General features: G+C 37.7%; 1 protein-coding gene across 14 annotated transcripts in view; it reads left to right on the plus strand.

Annotated features, from left to right (window-relative positions):
- Positions 1 to 26,847, plus strand: part of fryl (furry homolog, like) — a 474,538-nt gene that overhangs the window by 434,699 nt on the left and 12,992 nt on the right. For 12 of the 14 annotated variants that reach the window (XM_043691269.1, XM_043691279.1, XM_043691242.1 and 9 more), the window contains 3 exons: positions 8,957 to 9,025; positions 20,629 to 20,646; positions 26,489 to 26,599. In XM_043691269.1, the coding sequence (XP_043547204.1) occupies positions 8,957 to 9,025; positions 20,629 to 20,646; positions 26,489 to 26,599 (198 nt within the window). The remainder of the gene's footprint in view (positions 1 to 8,956; positions 9,026 to 20,628; positions 20,647 to 26,488; positions 26,600 to 26,847) is intronic. The other 2 variants (XM_043691297.1, XM_043691223.1) reach the window with 1 other exon arrangement.

Raw genomic sequence — 26,847 nt, forward strand, 5'->3', positions numbered from 1 at the left:
TACTAGTCCACTGTGATCATTAGGAAGGTGAAAGCAGGTGTTATTGGTGGTGCCCAGAAGTAAGATTGTTTGGTTTCACCATGGCCATTCAGCTCCTGACCGTAGTATAACCTTGGTCAAAAAGACTGCACAAAATATATGGATAAAAGAGATAAACCTCAGAAATGAAGTGAGAATGAATGCCCTTGACGTCAAGGCAGCATTTGACTGAGTGTGGTTTCAAGGAGCCCGAGGCAAAACTGGAGTGGGTGGGAATCCACTAGCACAAAAGATGATAGTTGTGGTTGTTTGAGGCAAATAATCTCTTTCAAGGGATCTCTCTGCAGGAATTCCCCGGATTAATTAGTGTTCTCAGGTCAACCATCTTCAACTGTTTTATCGTGACCTTCTCTTCTCTCTCTTCCCCCCCCTCCCCCCCCCCTCCCAATGATGTTAGAAATAGAAATGTTCACTGATGACTGCATCACATTCAACATCAGCACCACATATTGCTGTTCAGTGTCTGGAATGTCAGTGAATAATTTTCACTTGCCTGAAAAACCACAGTTCCAACAACACTCAAAAGTTGCACACCATCCAGGATGAAGCAGCCCACTAAGTTTGGCACCCTATCTAATATGTTAACATTTACTCTTTCACTACATACACAATAGTAGAGATTTATACCATGTGTGAGATGCAACAATTCACCAAGATATTTTTGACATTACCTTCCAAAACAGTGACCTCTACTGCTCGGATGGGCAAAAGCAGCTGGTGCATGGAAATGCCACTTGCGAATTCCTCTCCAAGCCGCATGCCATGCTGTCTTTGCTGATGCTAGGTCCAAATCCTGCAACTTTTCTCTTCCGAACAGCACTGTGAATGTAACTATTAAATATAAACTGCTGTGAGACAAAAGACAACTCACTTTCTCAAGGGCAACAGTGAATGGGCAGTAAGTGCTGACATGACCAATGGTATGCACATCCTGTGAAAGAATAAACAAATTGTGAGCTGCAAAGAATTTGACCTCAAAGCATGACATTTTTCTGCTGAGCATCATTAGAAAAGTATTTCCCTTTTGCACTCCTCATTCTGTAAATCCAAGTGTCTCCAGTCTGAATTCTAATGAGGTTTTAGAACTGGTAGGTCAACAGTTGGCAGGCTCTTCACAATCCACTAACTTCGACAGAAATGCAGTGAGTAAGCAGACTACTGGCTCCTTGGATGTGTTGCATTGTCCACCCTCTGCATGAAATAGTTAAATATGTACACACTTTCCATTCTAAACTATGGGAGTTGAGTTTCCTTATTGCATTACAGATCTGAGTTTTCTGTGAATGAACAATTTCAGGTACTTCAGCCTGTTGTACTGTAAGGTAGACATTAACTTACTTGCCCTTTTCTGCTTTGTCTCCATTATTAGAATATAATTTTTTAGCGACTGACAAGAATTCTAATTCGCATTCCAGCTGTGTCTCTTATAATGTCAGTTCCTCTATCCATTTGGCTATAACACAACTGATTTTTTTTTTCTTTCTTTCAAGAAAGGTTGGCAAACGTAGTTCCACTGTTTAAGAAGGGCAGTAAAGACAAGCCAGGGAACTATAGACCAGTGAGCCTGATGTCAGTGGTGGGCAAGTTGTTGGAGGGAATCCTGAGGGACAGGATGTACATGTATTTGGAAAGGCAAGAACTGATTCAGGATAGTCAACATGGCTTTGTGCGTGAGAACACATGTCTCAAACTTGATTGAGTTTTTTGAAGACGTAACAAAGAGGATTGATGAGGGCAGAGCAGTAGGTGTGATCTATAATGACTTCAGTAAGGCGTTCGACAACGTTCCCCATGGGAGACCGATTAGCAGGGTTAGATCTCATGTAATACAGGGAGAACTAGTCATTTGGATACAGAACTGGCTCAAAGGTAGAAGGCAGAGGGTAGTGGTGGAGGGTTGTTTTCAGACTGGAGGCCTGTGACCAGTGAAGTGCCACAAGGATCGGTGCTGGGTCCTCTACTTTTTGTCATTTACATAAATGATTTGGATGTGAGCATAAGAGGTACAGTTAGTAAGTTTGTGGATGACACCAAAATTGGAGGTGTAGTGGACAGCGAAGAAGGTTACCTAAGATTACAACAGGATCTTGACAAGATGGGTGAATGGGCTGAGAAGTGGCAGATGGAGTTTAATTCAGATAAATGCGAGATGCTGCATTTTGGGAAAGCAAATCTTAATAGGACTTATACATTTAATGGTAAGGTCCTAGGGAGTGTTACTGAACAAAGAAACCTTGGGGTGCAGGTTCATAGCTCCTTGAAAGTGGAATTGCAGGTAGATCGGATAGTGAAGAAGGCGTTTGGTATGCTTTCCTTTATTGGTCAGAGAATTGAGTACAGGAGTTGGGGAGGTCATGTTGCGGCTCTACAGGACATTGGTTAGGCCGCTGTTGGAATATTGCGTGCAATTCTGGTCTCCTTCCTATCGGAAAGATGTTGTGAAACTTGAAAGGGTTCAGAAAAGATTTACAAGGATGTTACCAGGGTTGGAGGATTTGAGCTATACGGAGAATCTGAACAGGCTGGGGCTGTTTTCCCTGGAGCATCGGAGGTTGAGGGGTGACCTTATGGAGGTTTACAAATTATGAGGGGCATGAATAGGATAAATATACAAAGTCTTTTCCCTGGGGTGGGGAAGTCCAGAACTGGAGGGCATAGGTTTAGGGTATGAGGGAAAAGATATAAAAGAGACCTAAGGGGCAACCTTTTCACACCGAGGGTGGTACATGTATGGAATGAGCTGCCAGAGGAAGTGGTGGAGGCTGGTACAATTGCAACATTTAAAAGGCATTTGGATGGGTATATGAACAGGAAGGATTTGGGGGGATATGGGCCAGGTGCTGGCAGGTGGAACTAGATTGGGTTGGGATATCTGGTCAGCATGGACGGGTTGGACCGAAGGGTCTGTTTCCATGCTGTACATCTCTATGATTCTATAACTCTATATTCAAGGCATAAATAGAAAGGCCATTAATCAATAAAGGTTATGGGGAAAAGGCAGAAAAGTGGAGTGGATGATTATCAGATCAGCCATGATCTCTTTGAATGGCAGAGCAGACTCAGTAATCTGAATAGCCTACTTCTCTTCCACCTTACAATCTTCAGTCCATGGAAATTCCAGATATTAAAATCAAATGACTAAATTTGCTAACAATTTTTTAAAAATCTCTCATGTGACAAAAGCAGTTCCTTGGTGCTGTGTTTGTCTGATAATCCACTCGGCATGAGAGAAGAAGTAGGTCCATGAGAAACTGTATTGGTTATCCTTTGCTTTGTTATTGCAACTTTAGTTTCTTGAGAAACATTTAGTTTCTGTACATCAGTTTTCAGAACCTTTCCACACTTTTATGTTTGCTTTTACAGTAAGTCTGTAAGATATCGGAGTAGAATTAGGCCATTTGGTCCATTTTGTCTGCTCTGGCTTTCGTTTGTGGCTGGTATGTTTTTCAACTCCAATCTCTTGACTTCTTTAAATAACCCTTGATCCTCTTACTAATCAGCAACCTATTTATCTCTGTCTTAAAGACATTCAATGACTTGGCCTCCGCAGATCTCTGCAGCAATGAATACCACAGATTAACCACCCTCCAGCTGAAGGACTTACTTTTAATCTCAGTTTTTTAAAGGGCTGTCCCTTCACTATGAGGCTGTGCCTTGGGTCCTAGTCTCTCGTACTAGTGGAAATATCTTGTTCAGATCTACGCTATTCAGGCCCCTCAGTATTCTGTAAGTTTCAATGAGAATTGCCTTATCCTTCTAAACTTCTTCAAATATAGACCCAAAGTCCTCAACCACTCCTTATATGACAAGCTCTTCATTCCTGGAATCGTTCTTGTGAACCTCATCTGGACCCCTGCAAGGCGAGGACATCCTCCTTAGATAAGGGGCTCAAAACTACTCAATGTTCCAAATATCTGACCAGAGCCTTTATACAAACTCAGCACTTCCCTGTTAGTCCAGGTGCATGTGGGCAATAGGTGGTGAGGAGTCCCAAGCAAGTAATTGGGCAGTGGGTTGGTGGTCGAGAGGAGGAGGAGCGTAAATGAGAGATGGTGTTGCAGAAAGTAGTGAGAGTAGGAGAGCTTGAACCTTGGTGGGAGGTGAGTGCAGTGCAGATAGGGATGTGGGCCAAATGGAACTAGATTAGGTTAGGATATTTGGTCGGAATGGACAGGTTGCACCGTGCTGTACATCTCCATGACTGTATAACCCTGCTTAACTATGTACTTCCAAGTACTCTGCAATCTCATCCTTAATAATGGACTCTTAAAATCTTAACCAGCGACCAAGGTCAAGCTAACTGGTCTATAATTTCCTGCGTTTTGCCTCCTTCCCTCCTTATGGGTGTTACATTAGCTGTTTTCCAGTCCTGACGCCTGTGATCCATACAACACTACCTCAAAGTTTCATCATCTTTCCTTACAGAAATATTCTGCATTTTGTGGCCATCCCTATACCACTTTATTTGAAGATACATGCTATGCTCGCAATTTTACAACTTCAGTCAATAAATTATTTTCCTTTATGACTTGATTTTAATATTAATCCATCCAAATGCAGAATTTAAGCTTGCACCTTCAGAAGTGTAAGCACTGTGGTAAATAACTATTTCCTGGAGTGTTTTTATTAACTTTGTAATAAAATTGTAAACTTGAGGTATGGAGGTTCTCAGGTCTAGATTCTGAAGTAGTCCAGCCTTTTTCTCAATCCCAGTCCTCGACCAGGTGATCTGTGTTTGTTCTACTGACCCAAATTATTAATGAACAGTACAGCACAGTAATGGCCTTTCACTCCACCAAGACTGTGCTCACACATGGCGCTTTTCTAAATAAAAATCTTTTGCCTCTGTGCAATCTGACTCTTCCCTACCTAGTCATAACTGTCAAGGTGCCCCTTAAAAGTTGCTATTGTATTCACCTCCTCCATCATCTTTGGAAGCACATTCTAGGTATTTACCACCGTCAGTGTAAAAACAAAAAGTGCCTCTCACATCTCCCTTTAAAGTTACCTCCTTCTAAACCTATATCGCCTTGTAATTAGCATTCATACCTTAGAAAAAGACTCCCAACTATCCATTCTATCCATGCCTTTCATAATTTTGTAAACCTCTTTTACGATCCTGGCAACATTCTGATAAACCTTTTGTGAAATCCTCTCCAAAGTCTCCACATCCTTCTGACAGTGCAATGACCAAAACTATTCATAAAATTCCAATGTGGTCTAAATAAACTTCTATGTACCTGCAACATAACTTGCCAATTTTTATATTCTGTGCCCTGACTGAAGACAAGCATGCCATATGCCTTCGTGACCAGTTTATCCACTTGTGTTGCCACGTTATGGGAACTGTAGGTCTGTACGGCCAGATTCCCCTGTATTTTAATGTTTTTAAGAATTCTTCTGTTTAATATATACTTTCATCCAAGTCTCCAGTTTATGTGTAGCCTTCCTGTTACCTCTAGCAATCTTTCTCACTATCCTCAGCTCCCCCATTCTTTGTGTCATCTGCAAACTCACTACTTAGGCCACCTGCAAATAATTTTTGTATGTTACAAACAACAGGGGTCCCAGCACTGATCCCTGAGGAACACCACTGGTCACAGATCTCCAATCCGAAAAAAGCACTTTCACTAATACTGTAAGCCAGTTCTATATCTATCTTGCCAGTTCTATATCTATCTTACCAGCTTAATACAAATCTCATGTGACTTCACCTTCTGTATCCACCTCCCATAGGGGACCTTGTCAAAGACCTTGCTAAAATTCATTTGGACAACATCTACTGCTTTGCTTTTATCAATCATCTTTGTCACTTCCTCAAAAAACTCAATCAAATTTGTGACATCCCTGTATAAAGTGATGCTGTCTTTCACTAGTAAGTCTATATTTTTTCAAATGAGAGTAAATCCTATCCCGAAGAATCATCTTCAGTAATTTACCTACCACTGATTTAATGCTCATCAGCCTTTTGTTTCCCATTTTATCCCTTTTGCCCTTCTTAAACAAAGGAACAGATGCTATTCACCAGTCCTAAGACCTCCTGTATCCAAAGATGATACGAAGATTTCATACAAGGCCCCAGCAGTTTTCTCACCTGCCTCCCTCAGTAATCTGGGATGCATCCCATTGGGTCCTTGGGACTTGTCAGCCTTAATACTTCTCAAAACAGCCAATACCTTTTTTTTTATATATTGACGTACCCTAGAGTATCACCATATCCCTACCATGTCTTTCTCCTTTGTGAATACCACGACACAGGATTCATTCAGGACCTCAACCACTTCCTCCTTTGTCCTTGAGGTACCTACCTTTTCCTTAGCTACCTTCTTGCTCCTTATATATTTATGATTTTGCTTAATCCTGTTTGCCAAAAGACATGGCTTCCTTTAGTCCTCCTAATTCATTGTTTGAATTCTTTCCTGTCATCTTTGCATTCATCGAAGACTGTCTGTCTGCAGTTTCATAAACCTTGCGTATGCCTCCATTTCCTTTTTGACTGAACTCTCAATATTCCTTGTCATCCCAGGTTCCTAAATCTTGCCATCCTTATCCTTCATATTGTCATGATGCCATGAACATGTTGCCCAAAATACCAAGGCAAAAGTTCACTTTTGTGTATAATGGTACAGTAACGAAAAGCGTGGTGATGAAAAAGCATGGCTGGTCAGGCAGCATTCGAGCATCAGGATGAAGCACTTATATGTCAACTCTCTTGCTCCTTGGATACTGCCTGACCTGTGAGTTTTCCAGCACCACACTTTTTGACTCTGATCTCCAGCATCTGCAGTCCTCACTTTCTCCTTATTATGGTGCTATATTCAGCTTTAAACATTTGTTTCAATATTTGACTATTTCAGTGATGGGACCAAGAGGATCTACTTGGTTTTGCACGTATCTTCTATTGTAAACTCTGTGTTATAAATATAATTAAATTGGGTCACGTATGAGCATAATATGATTTACAAATGGAACTTGGAATCCATTCACTGATTGAATCAGATGCTGCAGCCTCTGGAGTACTCTATCCATTATTGCATCAGCCATCAAATTTGATTTAGTGATTCTTTTTAAATTGATTAAATGAAGAATTGCCTTTCTGCTTTGTTACTAGAGTTATACAGATCTCTGGAATGAGGTATTTTGGGAAGTGGCCTTCACTGCCTTTATATGCACAATGTTGTTTTCTAATGGGCAAAATAGCCATCTGTGGTTAACACTATACATGTTCTGTAAACCTATATTTGTAAAACGTATCACCTCTCTTTGATTTGTGTCTTCTAAATAATTTATATTTTAGTGAATCATGGTTCAAAAGTGAACTTTCTTCAGGAGATTTCCAAGCAGCCTAGAAGTCAAGAATTTAAAATGTTTAGAGTAATTTTGGATTCTTGAAATTTAAAAGTAGATTGGGTTTTAGGTAAAGATATTGAAGAGGAAATTAATTTAGAAGCGTAAATGGAAAGTGTTGTCTCCTGATCTGACTTCCTCCGGGAACTTAGATACACTATTAATCTAATTGAGTTGTTTAAAGTGATAAAGGAAATGGAAACAGAGGAGGTCTATCCTCTGGGGGGGTGGGGGAGGTGGGGAGAGGGAGTGGTTAATTCAGAATCTAAGGGCACAACCTTAAAACTGAACTTTGGTCATTTCAAGCATTATATCAGGAAGTATTTCTACACAATATGGGTAATGGAAATTCAGCAATTTCCTGCCCCAAAACTTTGTAGATGCAGTTTCAAGTTTTCAAAACTAATATGGACAGTTTTTAATTGTGCAAAGACATGGACAAATCTGTATTGAAGGTGGAGTTACGTACAAACACATAAATTAGGAGCAGGAGTAGGCTGCTCATCCCTTGAGCTCGATCTTCTCTGGACCTTCCGGTCCAAATCCCAGATGGAGTCAGAATCACAGAGATGTACAGCAGGGAAACAGACCCTTTGGTCCAACTCATCCATGCCTACCAGATATCCTCAATTAACCTACTCCCATTTGCCAGCTCTTGGCCCATAATCTTCCAAATCCTTCCAATTCATATACCAATCCAGATGCCTTTTTAAATGTTGAAATTGTACCAGCCTCCACTACTACCTTTTGCAGCTCATTCCTGACATGCATCACCCTCTGTGTGAAAATGTTGCCCCTGAGGTTCCTTTTAAATTTTTCCCCTCTCACCCTAAACCTATGCCCTCAAATTCTGGACTTCCCCACCCCAGGTGAAAGATCTTGTCTATTTACCCAATCCATACCCCTCATGATTTTATAATCCTCTACCCCACCCCCCCAAGCCTCCGATGCTCCAGGGAAAACGGTCCCAGCCTATTCAGCCTTTCCCTATAGCTCAAACCCTCCAAGCCTGGCAACATCTTTGTAAATCTTTTCTGAACCTTTTTAAGGTTCACAACATCCTTCCTATAGGAGGGAGACCAGAATTGAACACACTGTTCCAAAAGTGGCCTTACCAATGTTCAGTATAGCTGCAACATGACCTCCCAACTCCTGTACTTTATATGCTTTATTGGTTTTGTTCTCAAATATCTTGCCACCTGCAAAGATTAATGCACATGCACCCATTGTCCTTGTGACCCAGTGCACTCTTTAGAATTGTATTGTAAGTTCTTTGTTGCCTCCCCATAAGTCTTCTGTTAAAATAAATCCTCTCTTATTTATCCCACTTATTTCTGCTTCTTTGACACAATGACAAAGAAAGTGGCTGTAAATCTCAAGGTGTGCAGTAAATGGTACCCAAAATGGAAAGCTACTACTTACGTAGTGCAATATTTTTGCTGTAAGAATAAGATCTGGGAACGTTTATCTGCGATTTATGAATAACTTTCCGTATACATGAGATTGTCATTGTTTTTATGTCGATTAAAGTACTTACTTACAAATATGATTGATTATTCTTTCAATGCAGTGGTTGGAGAATTGTAAAAGAACATTTGGCACAGTTGATGGTCTCCAAAGAACAAATAGAGAAGCACAAGTGAGTGATCTCTTTGTTTTTATTTTTTACAAGACTACACCACCCTTCCACTTCATTTTTTCACTTTGCTTGTATAGAGAAAGCCTTAGGAGAAAGTGGAGGAAGGATCATTAATGCACCTAATTGTTTTGAAAACATAATTCCCATTTTGGCAATTTATGGTAATATTTTGGGGACTGAATAATGCAAAAATGTTCTCTCCGTTGAGCATGATGTTGACATATCCAGCTAATTGCACTGGAAGTTCTCCTGTAAATTCAAAACCTTTACCACTTTCTTTATCAAAGATGGAGAGCATGGAAAACAAACATTGGACTACCCTCACGAAGCTATATACTGAAAATCATAAATTTGAGGCTTGAATCCTGCAATACCATGATTTGTAACTAGTAGTCTATACTATCTTTGAATTAAACTAATCTTTAGAATATTTATGTTTGCCTGCTTTCAGATTATTTATCGCCCTTTAACTTTGCTCCATATTCATGTGTGAGTAATTAATTTGCTTTTGAGGTCATGTTAGTAAAACAAAAGAGGCTCCATGTGAACAGTCTTGGGTTATTTTGTATTCTAAAATAAATAGGTATCAATGGTCAGTTAGGTCATTCTTCCAGTGAATGTTCTGAATGATCTGTTTATCTGTCATCTAACTAGTTAGCAAAACAAACTGAGTCAGTTATTCTGTCACTTTCTACCATTGTATAAATAAAGAAACAACCATTAGAAAATTAGGGTGTAAACAGTGTTGTATTTGTCCTTCCTTCGCTGTGATCAGGATGACTATTGCACATTAATTTTTTAACTACGTATTGGACAGGTTCAGCACTTCCAGAGGGGAATTCCCATTTACACACGCTATCAGTTTTGATGAAGGTAAATCATGCAGTGTGCCTGCATTGATCGATGAGTCCCTGAAATTTTAAGAAAAATGTCAGGGCTCCAGTTAGAAACAAAGTTGGATAAAAAGTTAAAGTATTTGGATTTGTTTAGTGCTAACAGATATTTCCAAAATGGTTTCTAAATATTGAATATGAAAATAGTATTTTATTAAATCAGATGAACTTAACTCCAATTCTCTGACATTTCTTCCACATGACTTAGCCAAAATATTTCTGATCTGAAGTTCATGGAAGTACTTTCTTAGGCAAGTGGAGGAGAAGAATTGTACAGGAATTTCTACAAAAAATTCTGAATGGATTTCAGACTGTTATGATGAAGCTGAGCTGGGAGGGGATATTGTAGGGTGAATGCAATGCATTTATTCCTGCTGAAATGTGCTATTAATGTTCTGAAACTGGAGGACTACCAGGATGTAAATTGTGTGAGAAGCAGGTTTCACAGAACCAATAAGTAGTTAGTCTGTTGATAATTAGGCTCATTCAGAACAATTTGTGAAGAATATCCATTCCTACTTTTTTAAAAATTTGGCATTACTATAACAAATTTAAAAGCTATTTAGCAATTTAGAGCATCATACTCTTCCATCCGTGAAATCATCTTTTTCTTTATCACATGAACGTTTGACAACAAAGTTTGAGAACTAAATTGGATGATCACACTATGTAGTAAGATGCAAATGCTGTTGATCATTTCATCAATCACCTGCATTAACCATTTCAATGTCATTCATGCAAATTTTCAACACTATTCACAACTCCTTTGATATGAAAGCAGTTCACATTCAAAAGGATATCCAGGTTTGGGCTGGCAATGGCAAGTAGGTTTCACTCCACATAAGCCAGGCAGTGAACATCTCCAATGAAGTTAATCTAATGCTCTTTGACATTTAATAACATTATCATTACACAATCACCCACTATCAGCTTCCTGAGCATTACTCTTGACCTGAAATTAAAATGTACCAGTCATATCCATACTACAAATACAAAAGAAAGTCAGAAACTAAACATCCTGCAGCAAATATCTCACATCTCCAAAGCCTATCCATCTATAAGGTAGAAGTGAGAAGGAATACTCTCCCTTTGTCTGGATGTGTGGATTTCAATCAACACTCAAGAGACTTGACACCATCCAGCACCCCACCTTCCAGAATCACTGCCTTCTCCAATGCTGGATAGTAGCAATGTGCATGAGCTCAGGGCGCACTGCAACAACTTGCCAATGATCTTTTAACAGTATCTTCCAAATCCAAGACCATCCAGAAGGACAAGAGCAGTGGGTGCATGGAAATACCACCTCCTTGTTCCCCTTCAAGTCGCAAAGCATCTTAACTTGAATCTGTAACACCATCACAGGGTCAAAATTCTTAACCTCCCTTCCTAACAGCACTTTGGGTGTTCCTGTGCTCCAAGGGCTGCAGTGATTCAAGAAGGTAGTCTGCCGCTGCATTCTCCAGGGTAATGAGGGCTGGTTGATAATTACTGGTCTGGCCAGTAAAGTCCATTCCCATGAATGAATTGAAATAAAAGCCTATAGCTCCTGACACCACTCCAGCAATAGTGTTGAAGATATGGCAGAATTAGTCATGCCATAAGCTTAACTGTTGCAATACAGCTACAATACTGACATCTAGACAGCAGTGTGAAAAATTACACAGATATAACATCTGCAAACAGTCCCCAATTCCCTTGCCCCATCAGACCACTCACAATCATCAGTGAATGCTGCAATATGTCATCAACAGTTCTATGAAATGGCACTTACTCAGCAATAACTTGCTCACTACATTTGGCCCAGTCCTTCTGCTAAGGCCACACAGTTCCTCACAACAATACAGCCTTCATTCAAATCTGGACTAATGAGCTGAACTCTAGCGATGAAGTGAGAGTGAGTGTCCTTGCCACAAGACATTTGACTGTGTGTGGCATCAAGGACCCTTGTAGTAAAAGCAGAATATCACAGATGCTGGTAATCTGAAATAAGATCGGAAAGTATGAGAGAAACCCAGCAGGCGTACACCTGTGGAGAAGGAAATAGTTTTGAATCCAGTTATGACTCTCGATGGCTGTAGTCTTTGCAGATCATCCCAGCCCCAGGACATCACTGTAATAGTTTTTCAGTGTGGTATCCTAGGCCCAACCATCTTCACGTGTTTCATCAATAGCCATCTCTCCATCATAAAGTGAGAAATGGCAGTATTTTTTAATGGTTGCATAGCGTACAGCACCATTTGTGACACCTCCAGTACTGGAGCGAGACATGGACAACATTCAGATTTGGGCTGATCCGTGGCAAGTAACATTGGCATCATGCAACTATCTCCAACAAAAGAGAATCTAACCTCCACTCAATATATTCTGCACCCTTAGCATTGGTAAAGAGGACTTTTGCAGATTTAATTTAGTTTTGTATATACATGTATATATAATTATGTACATATACACAAATTCAGTAAAGCAGTGATCTCCGCATCAGGCTCTGGGGGAACCTTATTCTATACTTGACTCCAGTCCAAAAAGCAACTATTTATGATTACTTAGTTTCGTGTCACTCTGCTAACTATATATCCATGCCTTTTACTCCATGAGCTGAAACTACCAAGCCACTTGTTTGGATGACATTTAGAAATTCACATTTAATATGCCAAATGCGTTGGCCTCATCACTCTTCTTTATTATCTGTCAAAAGTTCAATCAAGTCAGCTGGATATGATTTGCATTTTATGAATCCCTGGTGCATTTCCTTAATTAATCTACACTTGTCCATGAACAAAATTGTCATGGAGATGGGATCAGGGGCAGAAGGGCAGTGCAATCTAATTAAGGTAAGTAAAACACAACTAAGGCCAATTACCAGACCTTAACTAGAAATTTCCTCTCAGCTTGTGAGTAGCTGCACCATTGGAAACATTCCAGCTACCTCACTTTGTTTCCTAGCATAAAACCTGGAGTCTCCACTCCAGCACACCCTGAAATACCCCTCTTGCCTGTATGATCTCAGTTGCAGTCACAGGCTGCCTTGTAGATGAGTTCCCCTTCCATAAAGATGAGCTGATGGCTGTGGTCAGTTCTTACTTTAGACTTTTCAAAGCTGCTTAGGGCATGTGTTAAGATGGAAGCAGCCTCTTCATCGTGCTTGAAAACTCATTCGACATTCTCACTTTGACTTATCTGCCATTCTTAACTGAAAGGCAACTAGTCCTCTGGCAGCTAATTGTACATTCATGGAAAATCACGGCCAGTACTGGTCCGGGCACAGTACAGGTCAGGGACTCCATTTGACTTTGATGGCAGGGTCCCAACACAAAATGCAAAATCTTATCGTAAATGACTGTTAATTTTGTCCCAGAATATCATTTCTAAAAGATCTTCCACCACTGAGGGTAAATTGACTTGAGTTGCTAGTCTTCTCCTGTTTTTGAATAATTCTCCAGCCCTTTATCTAAGAAAGCATGGAAGACTGAATATGGCTGGTTCTCCAGAATTTCCATCCTAACTTGCTTCAGCTTTTTCAGATATGTCCCATCTAGTCCTGGTGACTTACCAACTTTGAATGTACTCAGCCTTTTTATAGCCTTTGTGGCTGCATGTATAGATCTCTTCATACTTGTTTATTTATAATTAATTTGCCAATTAGACACCTATTCTGCAAGGTTATTAAAATTGCCTTTGATTTTGAATTGTCTTTCCTACCTATTAATTAGACCTCTCAATTTGGTGTTGTCTGCTACTTTTCAAATTATTACTTCTGATTTTCTTTTGAGTTAGTCATTCATGTTGACAACAGTCTCCCCATCCTAAACCCCAAAAGGCACCATTTTCTACCTTTTGTCAATTTGATTATCTACCATTAGCCCCATTGTCCTTTTTTGTAATGTGAACAACTTACATTCTGCTGCTATCCCCAATTTCCTCATCCTCTGCCTTAGTTATGCGTAGCTGGAAATGTGTTGCTGGAAAAGCGCAGCAGGTCAGGCAGCATCCAGGGAACAGGAGAATCGACGTTTCGGGCATAAGCCCTGAAGAAGGGCTTATGCCCGAAACGTCGATTCTCCTGTTCCCTGGATGCTGCCTGACCTGCTGCGCTTTTCCAGCAACACATTTCCGGCTCTGATCTCCAGCATCTGCAGACCTCACTTTCTCCTTAGTTATGCGTACCTTATCGAAGTTTCTTTGAAAACCTAAATACAAATGTATCCACGCAATTACCTTTTTTCTCTGTATTTTTCTCAAGAATTTAGTAAGGTTAGCCAAGCTTATCCTTCCTTTAGGATATCTGCACTCACTACTTTTTTATTATTCCATTCTCATATGTTAAACTAATTAGATAATAACTCCTGGGTCTTGATTTGTCATGTGTTTTAAATATAACTATCAAAAATATTTAGGTGCCTCTTTCTCTTCACTAAGTTGTTTTAAATTGTGAGAGTGCAGTCTATCTGGACCAGTTTTATCTGTTGCAAGTTTATTTGCATTATAAATTGTCTCTCTTGTCCCCCTTTTTTTCCCTTTGTCTGTGTACTTAACAGATGTGTATTTCTTTGGTTTTAGTTTAACTCTAATCTCTTTACTCATTCATGACGTATTATTGACAAGTGTGATCCTGTTTTTAGTGGATTATATTTCTCCGGAGCTCTCGGGAGTTATTTTAAGTATTTCATAATGCCATTTTCTTTTACATAATTTTTGTAACATTTCATCCTTATTTACATTCTCAGCCCCATCAAAATGAATCTCTTCTGTCCGCATGCCCAGCCTCATCCAAATTAAACTTTGTTGTGTCATGATCCATTGATTACTGTTTCTTTGAAAACCATAATACTTAGGAGCAGAAATAAATCATTAGCCCATCGAGTTTGCTCTGCCATTCAATGAGATTATGGATAATCAACTCCACCTTGCTGCTGCTTGTCCTTGAAACCCTTAATTAAAAATCTATTTATCTTAGTCTTGAATATATTTAATGATCCAGCCTCAACCAAATTAAAAGAATTCCACAGGTACACTACCCTTTGAAAGAAGAAATTCCTCCTTATCTCTGTTTTAAGTGTGTGACTCCTTATTCTGAGATTATACCCTCTGGTCTAGACTCTCCCACAAGGGGAAACAACCTTTCCACAAACTACTCTGTCATGGCACTTAAGAATCTCGTATGTTTCAACAAGGTCACCTCTTGTTCTTCTAAATTCATCTAGTGTAGGCCCAATCTACTCAACCTCTCCTTATAAGGTGGTCCCTTCATACCTGGTAGAAGCCGAATGAATCTTCTCCAGATGCTTCCAATATCTTTCCTTAAGAAAGGGACTTAAATCTTTCCACTGTATTCCAGATGTGGTCTTAGTAGTGTCTTAGATAGTTGTAATAAACCTCCCTCCTTTTATATACCATTTCCTTTGAAATAAAGACTAACATTCTGTTTGCCTATCCTATTAACTGATGAACTTGCATGTTAGCTTTTTGTGATTCATGAACAAGGACTCCTGAAACCCTCTGTTCCATAGCTTTCTATAGTCTTTCCCCATTTAAGTAAAACTCAGCTCCTTTAATCTTCCTGCCAAAGTGCACAATCTCATATTAACCCACATTATATTCCATTTGCCAAGCTTTTTCCACAAGCCCAACTATGTATATCTCTCGACAGACTTTTTATATCATCCTCACCGTTTCCGTGCTCATCTATTTTTATGTAATCTGCTAACTTGGCTCTGGTACACTCTCTTTCCTCATCTGGGTTATTAATATATGTTGTAAATATATAATCCCTATGTCCCTAGTTCTAGTTACACATCGCTATCCTGAAAATTCTCCCCTTGTCCCAACAATGTGGTTCTGTCTTATTTAACAGCCTAATGTGTGGTATCTTATCAAATGCTTTTTGAAAATTCAAATACGTTACATCGACTGCTTCCCCTTTTATCTATCCTGTTTCTTACTCAAATAATTGTAGTAAATTTATCACGCATTATTTCCCCTTCATGAAGACATGCTGAATCTGCTTGATGATATCATATATTTCTAAATGCTGTGTTATCACAGCCTTTAGAATAGACTCTAACATTTTCCCAATAACAGGGTTTACATTAACTATCCTCCAATTATAATTTAAAAAAGGACTACAGATGCTAGTCATCTGAAACAAGATCAGAAATTGCTGGAAAAATTCAGCAGGTCTGGCAGCATCTGTGGGAAGAAAGGAGAATTAGTGTTTTGAGTCCGGTGACTCTTCATCAGAGCAACCTATGTTAAGGCTTTTAGTTACCACTTTTTTGTCTCTTCCCTCTTTTAAATAAAAGTGTTACATCAGCAATTTTCCAATCTTCTGGGACTTTTCAGAATCTAAAGCTCAGTGGTTCGTACTGCTGCCTCACAGCACCAGGGTCCCAGGTTCAATTCCAACCTTGGGTGACTGACTGTGCAAACTCCTCCCATTCTCCCTGTGTCTGCGTGGGTTTCCTCCGGGTGCTCCGGTTTCATTCCACAGTCCAAAATTTGCAGGTTAGGTGAATTGGCCATGCCAAATTGCCCCATAGCATTAGGTCAATTAGAGGGAAATGGGTCTGGATAGGTTACTCTTCGGAGGGTTTGTGTGGACTGGTTGGGCTGAAGGGCCTGTTTCCACACTGTAGGGAATCTAATCTAATCTAATGCAACCACTGTAAATACTTCCATTTTAAAAGGCATCTAGATGGGTACATGAATAGAAAGGTATAGAGGGATATGGGCTAAATGCTGGTGAATGGGACTCAATCACTTTAGGATATCTGGTCAGCATAAATGAGTTGGACTGAAGAGACTGTTTCCGTGCTGTATGACGCAATGACTCTAATATCCTAGGCTACGTTCATCAGGCCCAGGTTCTTAGTTGCTCTGGTTCATTTCCCATTATTGCAATACTGACTATCTCTTGATAGTCATCTTATCCAGTGAAAAGAAAGAAATTCTGAATGCAATGAAAACTCCTTACATCCTCTTTGGCATATGTGAAATTTCTTAAGGTTTTAGTCAATATAAATCTAACACCACCTGAAAAGCGTAATTTGATATGGTCAACTCTACTGAATGAGATGACTGAAGGAGCTGAACTCCAGTTCTTTTCCATTATAATTCTGAGAGATTTCAATCTAATCCCTGCCTTTACCAATACTTTCAAAACTGTGAATAAAGGTAGAATCTTTGGAAGAGGCAATGAGGTAGTGATAATGTCACAAGGCAAGTAATCCAGAATCGCAGGCTAATGTTCTGGCCATGTGGGGTCAAATCTTACTATACAGATGGTGAAATTTGAATTCAGTGCAAATCTGGGATGAAGTCACCATGAATGACAAATAAAACTAATGAAAACTGTGTAAGTATTGTTGATTGTTGAGAGAAAAATATCTTGTTTACAAATATCCCTTCTTTGCCAGTTAAAGCAAGTTCTTTCCCTTTCTAGCACAAAGTTAACATACTTTAATTAAAATATACAGTTGATTCTGATGTAACACGATAGTTCCATTCTCATGCAATCCTGCATTATGAGAAAATCACGCAATAACTGCACCATTTACACTAATGGGCCCCGAAAATCGCGTTCTAGCCAATACAGGCAAGGAAAATTCGCACTTGAGATAAGGGTCTAAATTCTTCAATCACGTTAAAGCCAATTCATGTTGAAGAAACATGTGTTACAGCAGAACCAACTGTAACTCACTGGAAAATGAATGAGCCCATTACCAAAGGTTTTTTTTGTTTGAAAGTAAAGGAATTTTGTTTAAATTTAGTTGAGTGTGTACTGTGAAGTCCTTCATTGTCCTTAAAAGTTGATGAAGCTGCAGGTGGACCTTTCATCTTCTATCATGTGACCATTATCTTACATGTATGAATTTAAATGAAAATGCACATTTCTTGAGCCAACTCATTTGTCTGATTTGCCTGTATAATTTCACTGCAAATTAATTTCTGTATTCCACATAGGTCTTCTCGAAGCGTGCCTTATAACCAGGTGACCACTCCAATGTATGTTTTCCTTTGTAAAAACAAAACACATTTCAGTCCATGAATGAACTCCAGTATAACAATCCAAAGACGAAAGATAAAATTCCATAATCAGTGTTTACCACTATCGTAACAATGTCAGCTTTATGATAGATTTGGTATTCCATTTATTTATTATTAAATTATTTTTATTTAATAAATGAATAAATAAAATTTAAAGATCAGCATTTTAAAAAAATATTACTTCAAAAATGTCCATTAAATTTGATTGAAAGTAAATTAGTTTTTAACAAAGCAATGTGCAATTTTTAAAGTACCAATATGAGAATGAACACTGGTTTCTGGCACACCTTTTATTTTTCTATAAAGTGTTTTGTATTAAATAAGTTTGTTACTTTATTTGTGTGCAAATATTGTACTGTTAATGTTATTTCTACTAATGATGCCATGCAAATCTCTCTCATTTTACACTATGGTGAAGCTTATCTTGTCAGTTAATGGCTTCACAGTCCCATCAGTTGTCTTTCTCAACCATTTCGGAGTTTTAAAAAATAGTGAAGAAGAAGCTTGTGTAACTAGAGTTACTTGTAGGCCAGACTGACTGACCTCAACAGAGTCATTTCTATAAATGATTTGGATGTGAGCATGAGAGGGATAATTAGTAAGTTTGCAGATGATACCAAAATTGAAGGTGTAGCGGACAGCAAAGAAGGTTACCTCAGATTACAACGGGATCTGGATCAGATGTCCTTTGGGCTGAGGAGTGACAGATGGAGTTTAATTTAAGTTAGTGCGAGGTGCTGTATTTTGGAAAAGCAAATCTTAGCAGGACTTATCCATTTAATGGTAAGGTTCCATGGAGTGTTGCTGAACAAAGAGACCTTGGAGTGCAGGTTCATAGCTCCTTGAAAGTGGAGTCGCAGGTAAATAGGATAGTGAAGAAGGCGTTTGGTATGCTTTCCTTGGTCAGAGTATTGAGTACAGGAGTTGGGAAGTAATGTTGCACCTGCACAGGACATTGCTTAGGCCACTTTTGGAATATTGCGTGCAGTTCTGGCCTCCTTCCTATCGGAAGGATGTTGTGAAACTTGAAAGGGTTCAGAAAAGATTGACAAGAAAGTTGCCAGGGTTGGAGGATTTGGGCTATAGGGAGAGACTGAATAGGCTGGGGCTGTTTTCCTTGGAGCGTTGGAAGCTGAGGGGTGACCTTATACAGGTTTATAAAATCTTGAGAGGAATGAATATGATAAATAGAAAAACTCTTTTCCCTGGGGTGTGGGAGTCCACAACTAGAGGGCATAGGTTTAGAGTGAGAGGGGAAAGATACAAAAGAAATCTTAGGACAACTTTTTTACACAGAGGGTGGTATGTGTATGGAATGAGCTGCCAGAGGAAGTGGTGGAAGCTGGTACAATTGCAACATTTAAAAGGCATCTGGAGAGATATATGAATAGGAAGGGTTTGGAGGGATATTGTCTGGGTGCTTGCAAATGGGACTAGATTAGGTCAGGATATCCGGTTGATGTGGACGAGTTGGACTGAAGGGTCTGTTTCCATGCTGTATACCTCTATGATTCTAATTAAAGGGAATCATGGGTTGTTTGTAGGAAACTGAAGATGACTATTCAGAAATAGTGAGTATACAGAGCTCTTATCACTGTCATTATTGCTTCTACTTTTGGTGGCAGTTGTGACAATAGAAAATGATTAAGAATGCAATAGCAAAAGATTTTAGTGCCATTTTCCTCCAGAATAATATTTGATGCAAGGAGTTCATGAATTGAAAACCAATTGTAAAAGCTATCATTTAAATTACTTCAATGTTAAGTTTTAAACTAATTATGTCATCTAATAAACTTTAATAAAGAGTAAATAACTCCTTTACTGGAAAGGGAAAACAGTATAGCCAGATCTTGAGACGAGGATATTTTGTAGTGTACTGATATATCCAGAGCTGACTGCAGCCTTCAGAGAATACAGGCCAATTTCTTTTTATAGGCAATATTTGTTGAAAAGTCCAGTATTTCACTGTAAACTATATATTGCCAGAGATATCGTTTAAAGTTTCCTTGGTGAGGTGTTCAGTGTTTAAATTGGAATTGGCATATTGCTGTTGTATTTTCACATCTTGAAAGACTACAGTTTGCATTCTTCACAATTTGAAATGTGCAATGAGGGGAATGTGAATGTATTTTCATTTTAAGTTATGGATTATTTCCTGTTTGTCTTCTCATAGCTAGGGTATCTGTGGATCAAAAGCATAGAGGAAGGAAAATACGTAAAGGGTTCAGGAGAATCTTCTCGGCCAGTTTGTAGCAAGTTCAACAAGAGAAAGGGCATTTACTAGTTTTAGGAAATAAAGCTAAGCATGAAAAAACCTAAGATAATTTAAGATTTTACGAACTTGGCAACAACAGGGTTTTCTATCAAGCAAGATAAATCCCTGCTAAACTAATTCATAACCCTGTTGCAAACTATTTCATGTGAAACATTTAAAATTGCATTTAAGTTAAAAGCAGGTTTAATGAAATGACTTGGACATTACAAATTTTCATGTGAAAATGCATTGTTTAACCACAGTTAGGGCTTTGAGTTCAATCTGTAGCATAGGTTAGTTTGTAATTGGTTCTGATAATACTGGGACATCTTTGACCTTGTGTGAGGTTTAACTGTCACTAATTCTTGATCTCTTTCTCTTTCTTTGTTTTGTGACTTCATCTTCTTGCTTAGCAAATGGAAGTTCTAGCAGTAAGTGATGGTTCTTGTCTTCTAGACATATTAACAGTGTTGGAATCGCAAACTTACCTTTGCTGCATTTACATTTGTAACCCTGCAATGTGTCTGATGTCATTCATATATCTGTGTAGATTTGTGCAGCTGCCAAAGAATGCTATGCGTTGCTTTCATGCTACTTTTATGACAGTTATACAACATGTTTGTAGCCTACCACAAAATTAATTACAAAAAAGGATAATTTTCTTTCATTGACCAACTATAATAAAGTACTGAATGCTGAAATAAATTACATTGTAAGTATCAAATTTTGGTTCTACAGATGATATGTATAACCACAACCAGTATGTTAAAATTGATTAATGCACAGAGGATTAAGACATAAGTGGTACTGACAGCATACATTAAAAATTAAATTTGATGACTCAAATGAAATGTTAACCTGGATATTTAAAATTTTTTACCATCACTGTTTTGGGGAAAGTCCTTTTAGGATATTTAAATTGTAGTTTATGATGTATTATTAAGTATTCTAAAAGATTTTAAAATATACATATAATTTAAAATAGGCCTTTTCTATCAACCATTTCAGGCCATAAATATTTGTTACTTAGTTTCAAATTTAGGTTAGTATAACTGAGATATATGAAGTACTCCCTTTTCATTTTAATCAGTAATACATTGAAAATATGGGGAATTCCGACGAGTCCAAAGGAAAGCACATTTGGATGATGATTTGTGTTCTGTCATCAGATTTAGGAATTCTTAATTTGAAATGGAAAATCAAAGATAATTAGATAATTCAGGCGGCACCAGGGACCCGGGTTCAATTCTTGCCTCGAGCCACTGTCTGTGTGGAGGTTGCACATTCTCGCTGTGTCTGCGTGGGTTTCCTCCGGTTTCCTCCCACAGTCCAAAGATGTGCAGATCAGATGAATTAGCCATGCTAAATTGCCCATAGTGTTCGCTCCATTAGTCAAGGGTAAATGTAGGGCAATAGGTTAGGGAAATGGGACTGGTTGGGATACTCTTCAGAGGGTCAGTGTGGACTTGTAGGGCCGAATGGCCTGTTTCCACACTGTAGGGAATCTAATCTAATTTAGATTTGATAAACATAGCAGAAAGATAGCAACATTCTTTTTCTTTAAATATAGAATGCTAGACTCTTATCTATGCAATAATTACTCTAAATTTACAATGAAATGAATCTTTTAAAATCTTAGACACTGGATTATTTTCTCGTATGTAAAACTTCATAAAATCTTTATATTAATTTTTAAAATCTTGAGTAGAGTGTATTTAGTGAGTCATCCTGTTGTTGAAAATCTTTTTTCAATTTATATCATAGTGGTTTATGTGCCAATAAATATTCATGAAGTTTCCTACCCATTAAAGGAAATTCTTCCATATGAACAAATTATATTGTGACATTAGATATGTACAACTGCTTGTTCTTGAACTTTGTACTTAATTCATTCCTTTTGATTATTTTGTTGAAATAGTAATTCTCGCTGAAGATCTATTATATTTCAGGTTTTATATTTTATCATAAAATATAACAGATTAAATGGGTATGAAACCAAACCAAATACTTATATCATGATAAGAATGCAGTAGCCAAAGAGTTCGGAGTTCTGTTTGGTCATTTTATCTTTTTTTAAGTAGACACTTAACATTTTAGCAAGTAAAGTCAAAAATATATACAATAATTTGTAATTGTTTTTAGTATGTTTATGAATGTTAAATTTTAATGTGATTTTGATTTTTACATCTTCACAATATTTCCTGTCTCCTATTACCCCAATTCTGAATGCATAATTGTTCTCAAATAATTCATCCCTTTTGTAATTGATATCATTTTCCATGCTGTTTGTCAAGTTTTTTTGTTGACACACATGTGAAGTGGCAAAGTATATTTTAAATCATTAAATATACTGTATAAATGGAAGCTTTTGTTCCTGGCTGGGCACTTTTTTTTTAACATGGTAACAATTGAACAGGAGACTGATCTGGAAAGTGTGTTGTGCCAGTGTATCATAAAGTTAGTTTTTCTTTACATTTTTCAAAGTTATAATTAAATTATTGTTGATTAAATGGTTTAACTGTTGCATAACAATTAATATCACATTTATTAACATTTATTATTAAAACATTTTTAAAATGTCTAGTATAATCAGAGAACTGGTGATTCTCATGAATGTATTTTTGCACAAGATAATTCTTATCTTGAAGATATAATGTAACAAGTATATGCACCTTACAATAAATTAATAGGGTGTTGACAGCTAAACATTCAGCATCAGTGATGAGTTAAAAGTCAACTTATTCACAGGCTTGAATACATTTTAAATAATTTCAACATAAGAAATGCTGTAACTCTGGTTCCATGAAGTGCCTGGAGTATTATGCCTCCATTAACCTTATTGATTATAATAGAACTGCTTTGTTCTTATATTTGTCTACTTACATTGTTTGAGATTAATTTAAGAAATTGTAGAGTTCACTCTGAGAAGATATTCAAATGATAATTTGGTGGAAATTGTAAAGTTCACTCTGAGAAGATATTCAAATGATAATTTGGTGGACAGGTTCTTATTGTGTAATAAAGGAAAGAATGTATTTAAGATTATAAGTACAAATGGATATAATAGATATAAAATTATAGAAACTAATCTTCAAAGTGTTGTTGCATGTTTTACTGAATGATGGTATTCTTTTTTAGGTGTAATTTTATGTTACTTCTGCTTTTCTGCAAGAAATCTTACCTGCTTTATTTGCTTTTATATTTGCTGGAAAGCTTATTTTCAGTATTAGGACCATTGAAAAGTTACACAGAAAAGAGAAGGAAGCCATTTTGCCCATCACATCTCTGCCATCTGAATAAACTATTTTTTTTATTCAATCACATTTATAGCACTTCAGGGGAAAATTCAGATTCCTTTTTAAATGATTTGAGGATATCGGTCTCAGTCATCAAACTGGACAGTGAATTCTAAACGCTCTAGCTCTCCATTCTTGCTATTTCTGTTGATTCCTGAATGTTTCAAGCAAGTATGGACAAATTATTTTAGATTAGATTATATTACCTACAGTGTGGAAACAGGCCCTTCGGCCCAACAAGTCCACACTGACCCACCGAAGAGCAACCCACCCAGACCCAATCCTCTACATTTACCCCTTCACCTAACACTACGGGCAGTTTAGCATGGCCAATTCACCTAACCTGCACATTTTTTTTGGACTGTGGGAGGAAACCGGAGCACCCGGAGGAAACCCACGCAGACACAGGGAGAACGTGCAAATTCCACACAGACAGTTGCCTGAGGCGGGAATTGAACCCGGGTCTCTGCCACTGTGAGGCAGCAGTGCTAACCACTGTGCCACCGTGCCGCCCCTTATATTGTTCATATGGTCATAACGTGGAAAGGGGATCAAAATTGTACGGATCGAATAACAAGCCCAAGTCTGCCAGTTCTTCATTTTCTTAAAACAATGTGCAAGAAAATTAACAGTAATGGAAGACTGAAATCATGTTTCTTTTCACTTTTTAAATGGTAGTGGTGATGTATTTAATTAAATCTTCAGACTCTTCAGGAGTACATTTAGACTTTCCTTAGCAGTAATGAAAAATTCAGAGATTTTTCAAAAATTCAAAATAGAGGGAGCTCAGTTCTTGCTAGTGTAGGATCTATAACTGGGGAAGGAATAACATTGGAACCTGTTTGGAATGTGTGGTTAATTCACCTTTTGAATTTTATCTGAATTTTATTATAACCCACTAGAACAAGATTTTATATATATGCAAAAACTGTTTATAGCAAAGAACTTACTTGTTAAGATTAATATTAGTTATGTACTTCAAAAAGGGGGAAAGAACAAGAGAGTGCAGCAAATTGAATTGTTCCTTCAAAACACCCAGTACAGAGATAAGATACACTGATATTGTATCTTAAATAAAAAGACTTAATTTATTAAATGCAAACTAACATTAATTGGAAGAAAATTAAACAGCTCAGAAAGCTGAGTAATGTCTGTGCTTTAAACTCAATATATTTGTTTTCAGCTCCAGTCACACACACGACAGGTAAACAAACAAACAGTTGAGGAATAAATAAAAGAAGATAACAAAACTGGCCAAATTATTTTAATGTCCTACAAAATGCATTGTTTAGGGTCACCTTCTCTGTTCACCCTAGCAAAAACAGCAATATTTCTAATGTGTCTTTCCTCTTTTTGGGCTTCTGGAAGTTAGTGTATCAGATTAGGCAGGAAGCTTTCAAATCTTCATGCTTTGGCAGTAGTCCAGAACCATCTCTCGGAAAAATAGTTTTAAAAAACTTTAATTTTGGTTCTGCGCTAATAAATCAATCAACTCTCCCCAAGACCTCAGTCACTGTTCAACAATTGCCATGTGTTTGAAGATAGCATCTCCTCCAGACCTATGTGAACCAACTCCAAGGTACTGATTTCGTTAATAGCCAAATTCTATCTGCTTAAACACAATGCTTTTCCCCAGGGATTGTTGTGTCTGTTAGAACCTTTTAATCAAGGCTCAGCCTGCAGGCAGCCTCAACAAACAAAACTTGCCTGGTCAGTTAGTTGTTTCCTGACCCAAGGAGATCCAGAGTCCAGTGATTTCCAGCTCATAATTTGAAATTAATAAAAGAATGAAATAAAGATAATAAAAAATCAGTGAGGATTCTAAGGAATGTCTGACTCTGATTAAAATATTATTCAGAATTTAGTAAAGTATTGAAAAAATACCCATTTGTCTAAACCAAAAATATTTTATAGCAAAGGAGCCGCCTGTTCCAATTTTCTTTCTGTTTATAAGAACCACAAAAGTTCTAAATTGGATGACCATTAAGACATTGAAGAACACTGTTTTCTCAATACTACACAATTATTAATCTCATTGGCTTAGAATAGAAATTGTTGTCACATGATTGGACAAAGCGATTGTGGAAATACTTGTAAAATCAGTGAGGTATGTAATTTGGAAACTCATAGAATATTATGAGAAAGTAATATTGACAAAATGCTGAGAGTCATAAGCCTAGATTTTGAACTTGGCATGTTCAGAATCAAATTGACTGTTTAGAAATGGTACTTCACTGTTTCTGCAATAGCCAGATTATTCTCATCACCTGATAATCTTGAGTATTGCTGAAAGAAAAACACATCATGTCAAAGCTCTTGGCCTTGCACTAAATGGGACAAATCACAAAAATACCAATAAAGAAAAAAAAAACAACATTTATACTGTGTGAGAAGAGAATACTGATTGGTTGGCAAATAAATGCCAATTGGTAGAGATATTGCCATGGAGAAGGGAACAGTTAATAATGGCAGTGATTGAGTACATTCAGATTATTCTGTTATATGTAGAAATCAAATAAAGCATACAAATTTGATTTAGCTTAGTGTTTCAAATGACTTCAAGGTCTCATGCATAAGAAATGTAACATGTAGGTGTAGGTCTCAATCCAGGGTAAAATGTTACACTTTTGAGAGAAATAGTCTGTGATTTATCATGCTTTCTGAATGACATTGATTTAATCTTTTTTTCACTAACTGTTAGATAACAGTCTGTCACAGCAATGATGGCTTCTTTGTATCAAATGTGCCATTGGGCTGATATTTTGCTTTCTACGCTGAAGCTGTAATTGTGACTGTAGTGCAAAGGTCAGCTTTCATGTGCCTTTTGTTAGCTTTACATTGTATCAGCTCATTTAAAGCAGGCATTCCTCTGTGCAAATATTAAGTAACCATCTTTAACATTTCATTGCAGAAACCTGGCTGCAATTAATCTCCAAATTAGTGCATTTGCTAATTTACCTATGTTGACTCTTTTTAGGAGTTGGAGCTGTGTCGAAGACTGTATAAACTGCATTTTCAACTACTGCTGTTATATCAAGCCTACTGTAAACTTATCAGTCAAGTAGACACCATCAAGCAAAAGGTTGAGGTAACTTGAAATGTTGTTTCTAGCACAAATTGTATTCTGTTTTCTGTTGGGTGTCAAGCCCTTTTCTCTGTAATGTCATTACTTGGTGACTTATCCACCTTGGATTTTGATAAAAATAATAACCCCTAAATTACAGTTAGAGTTGGGAGTTCTGTCTCACTTACTTTTAAGTAACTTTTGCACTGAACCCTGTTTCATTATGTGTGGTGATATCATTGGATCAGGTGATGGGGCCATATTTGTCGTGT

Source organism: Chiloscyllium plagiosum, chromosome 1, assembly GCF_004010195.1.
Source record: "Chiloscyllium plagiosum isolate BGI_BamShark_2017 chromosome 1, ASM401019v2, whole genome shotgun sequence".
Classification (NCBI taxonomy): domain Eukaryota; kingdom Metazoa; phylum Chordata; class Chondrichthyes; order Orectolobiformes; family Hemiscylliidae; genus Chiloscyllium; species Chiloscyllium plagiosum.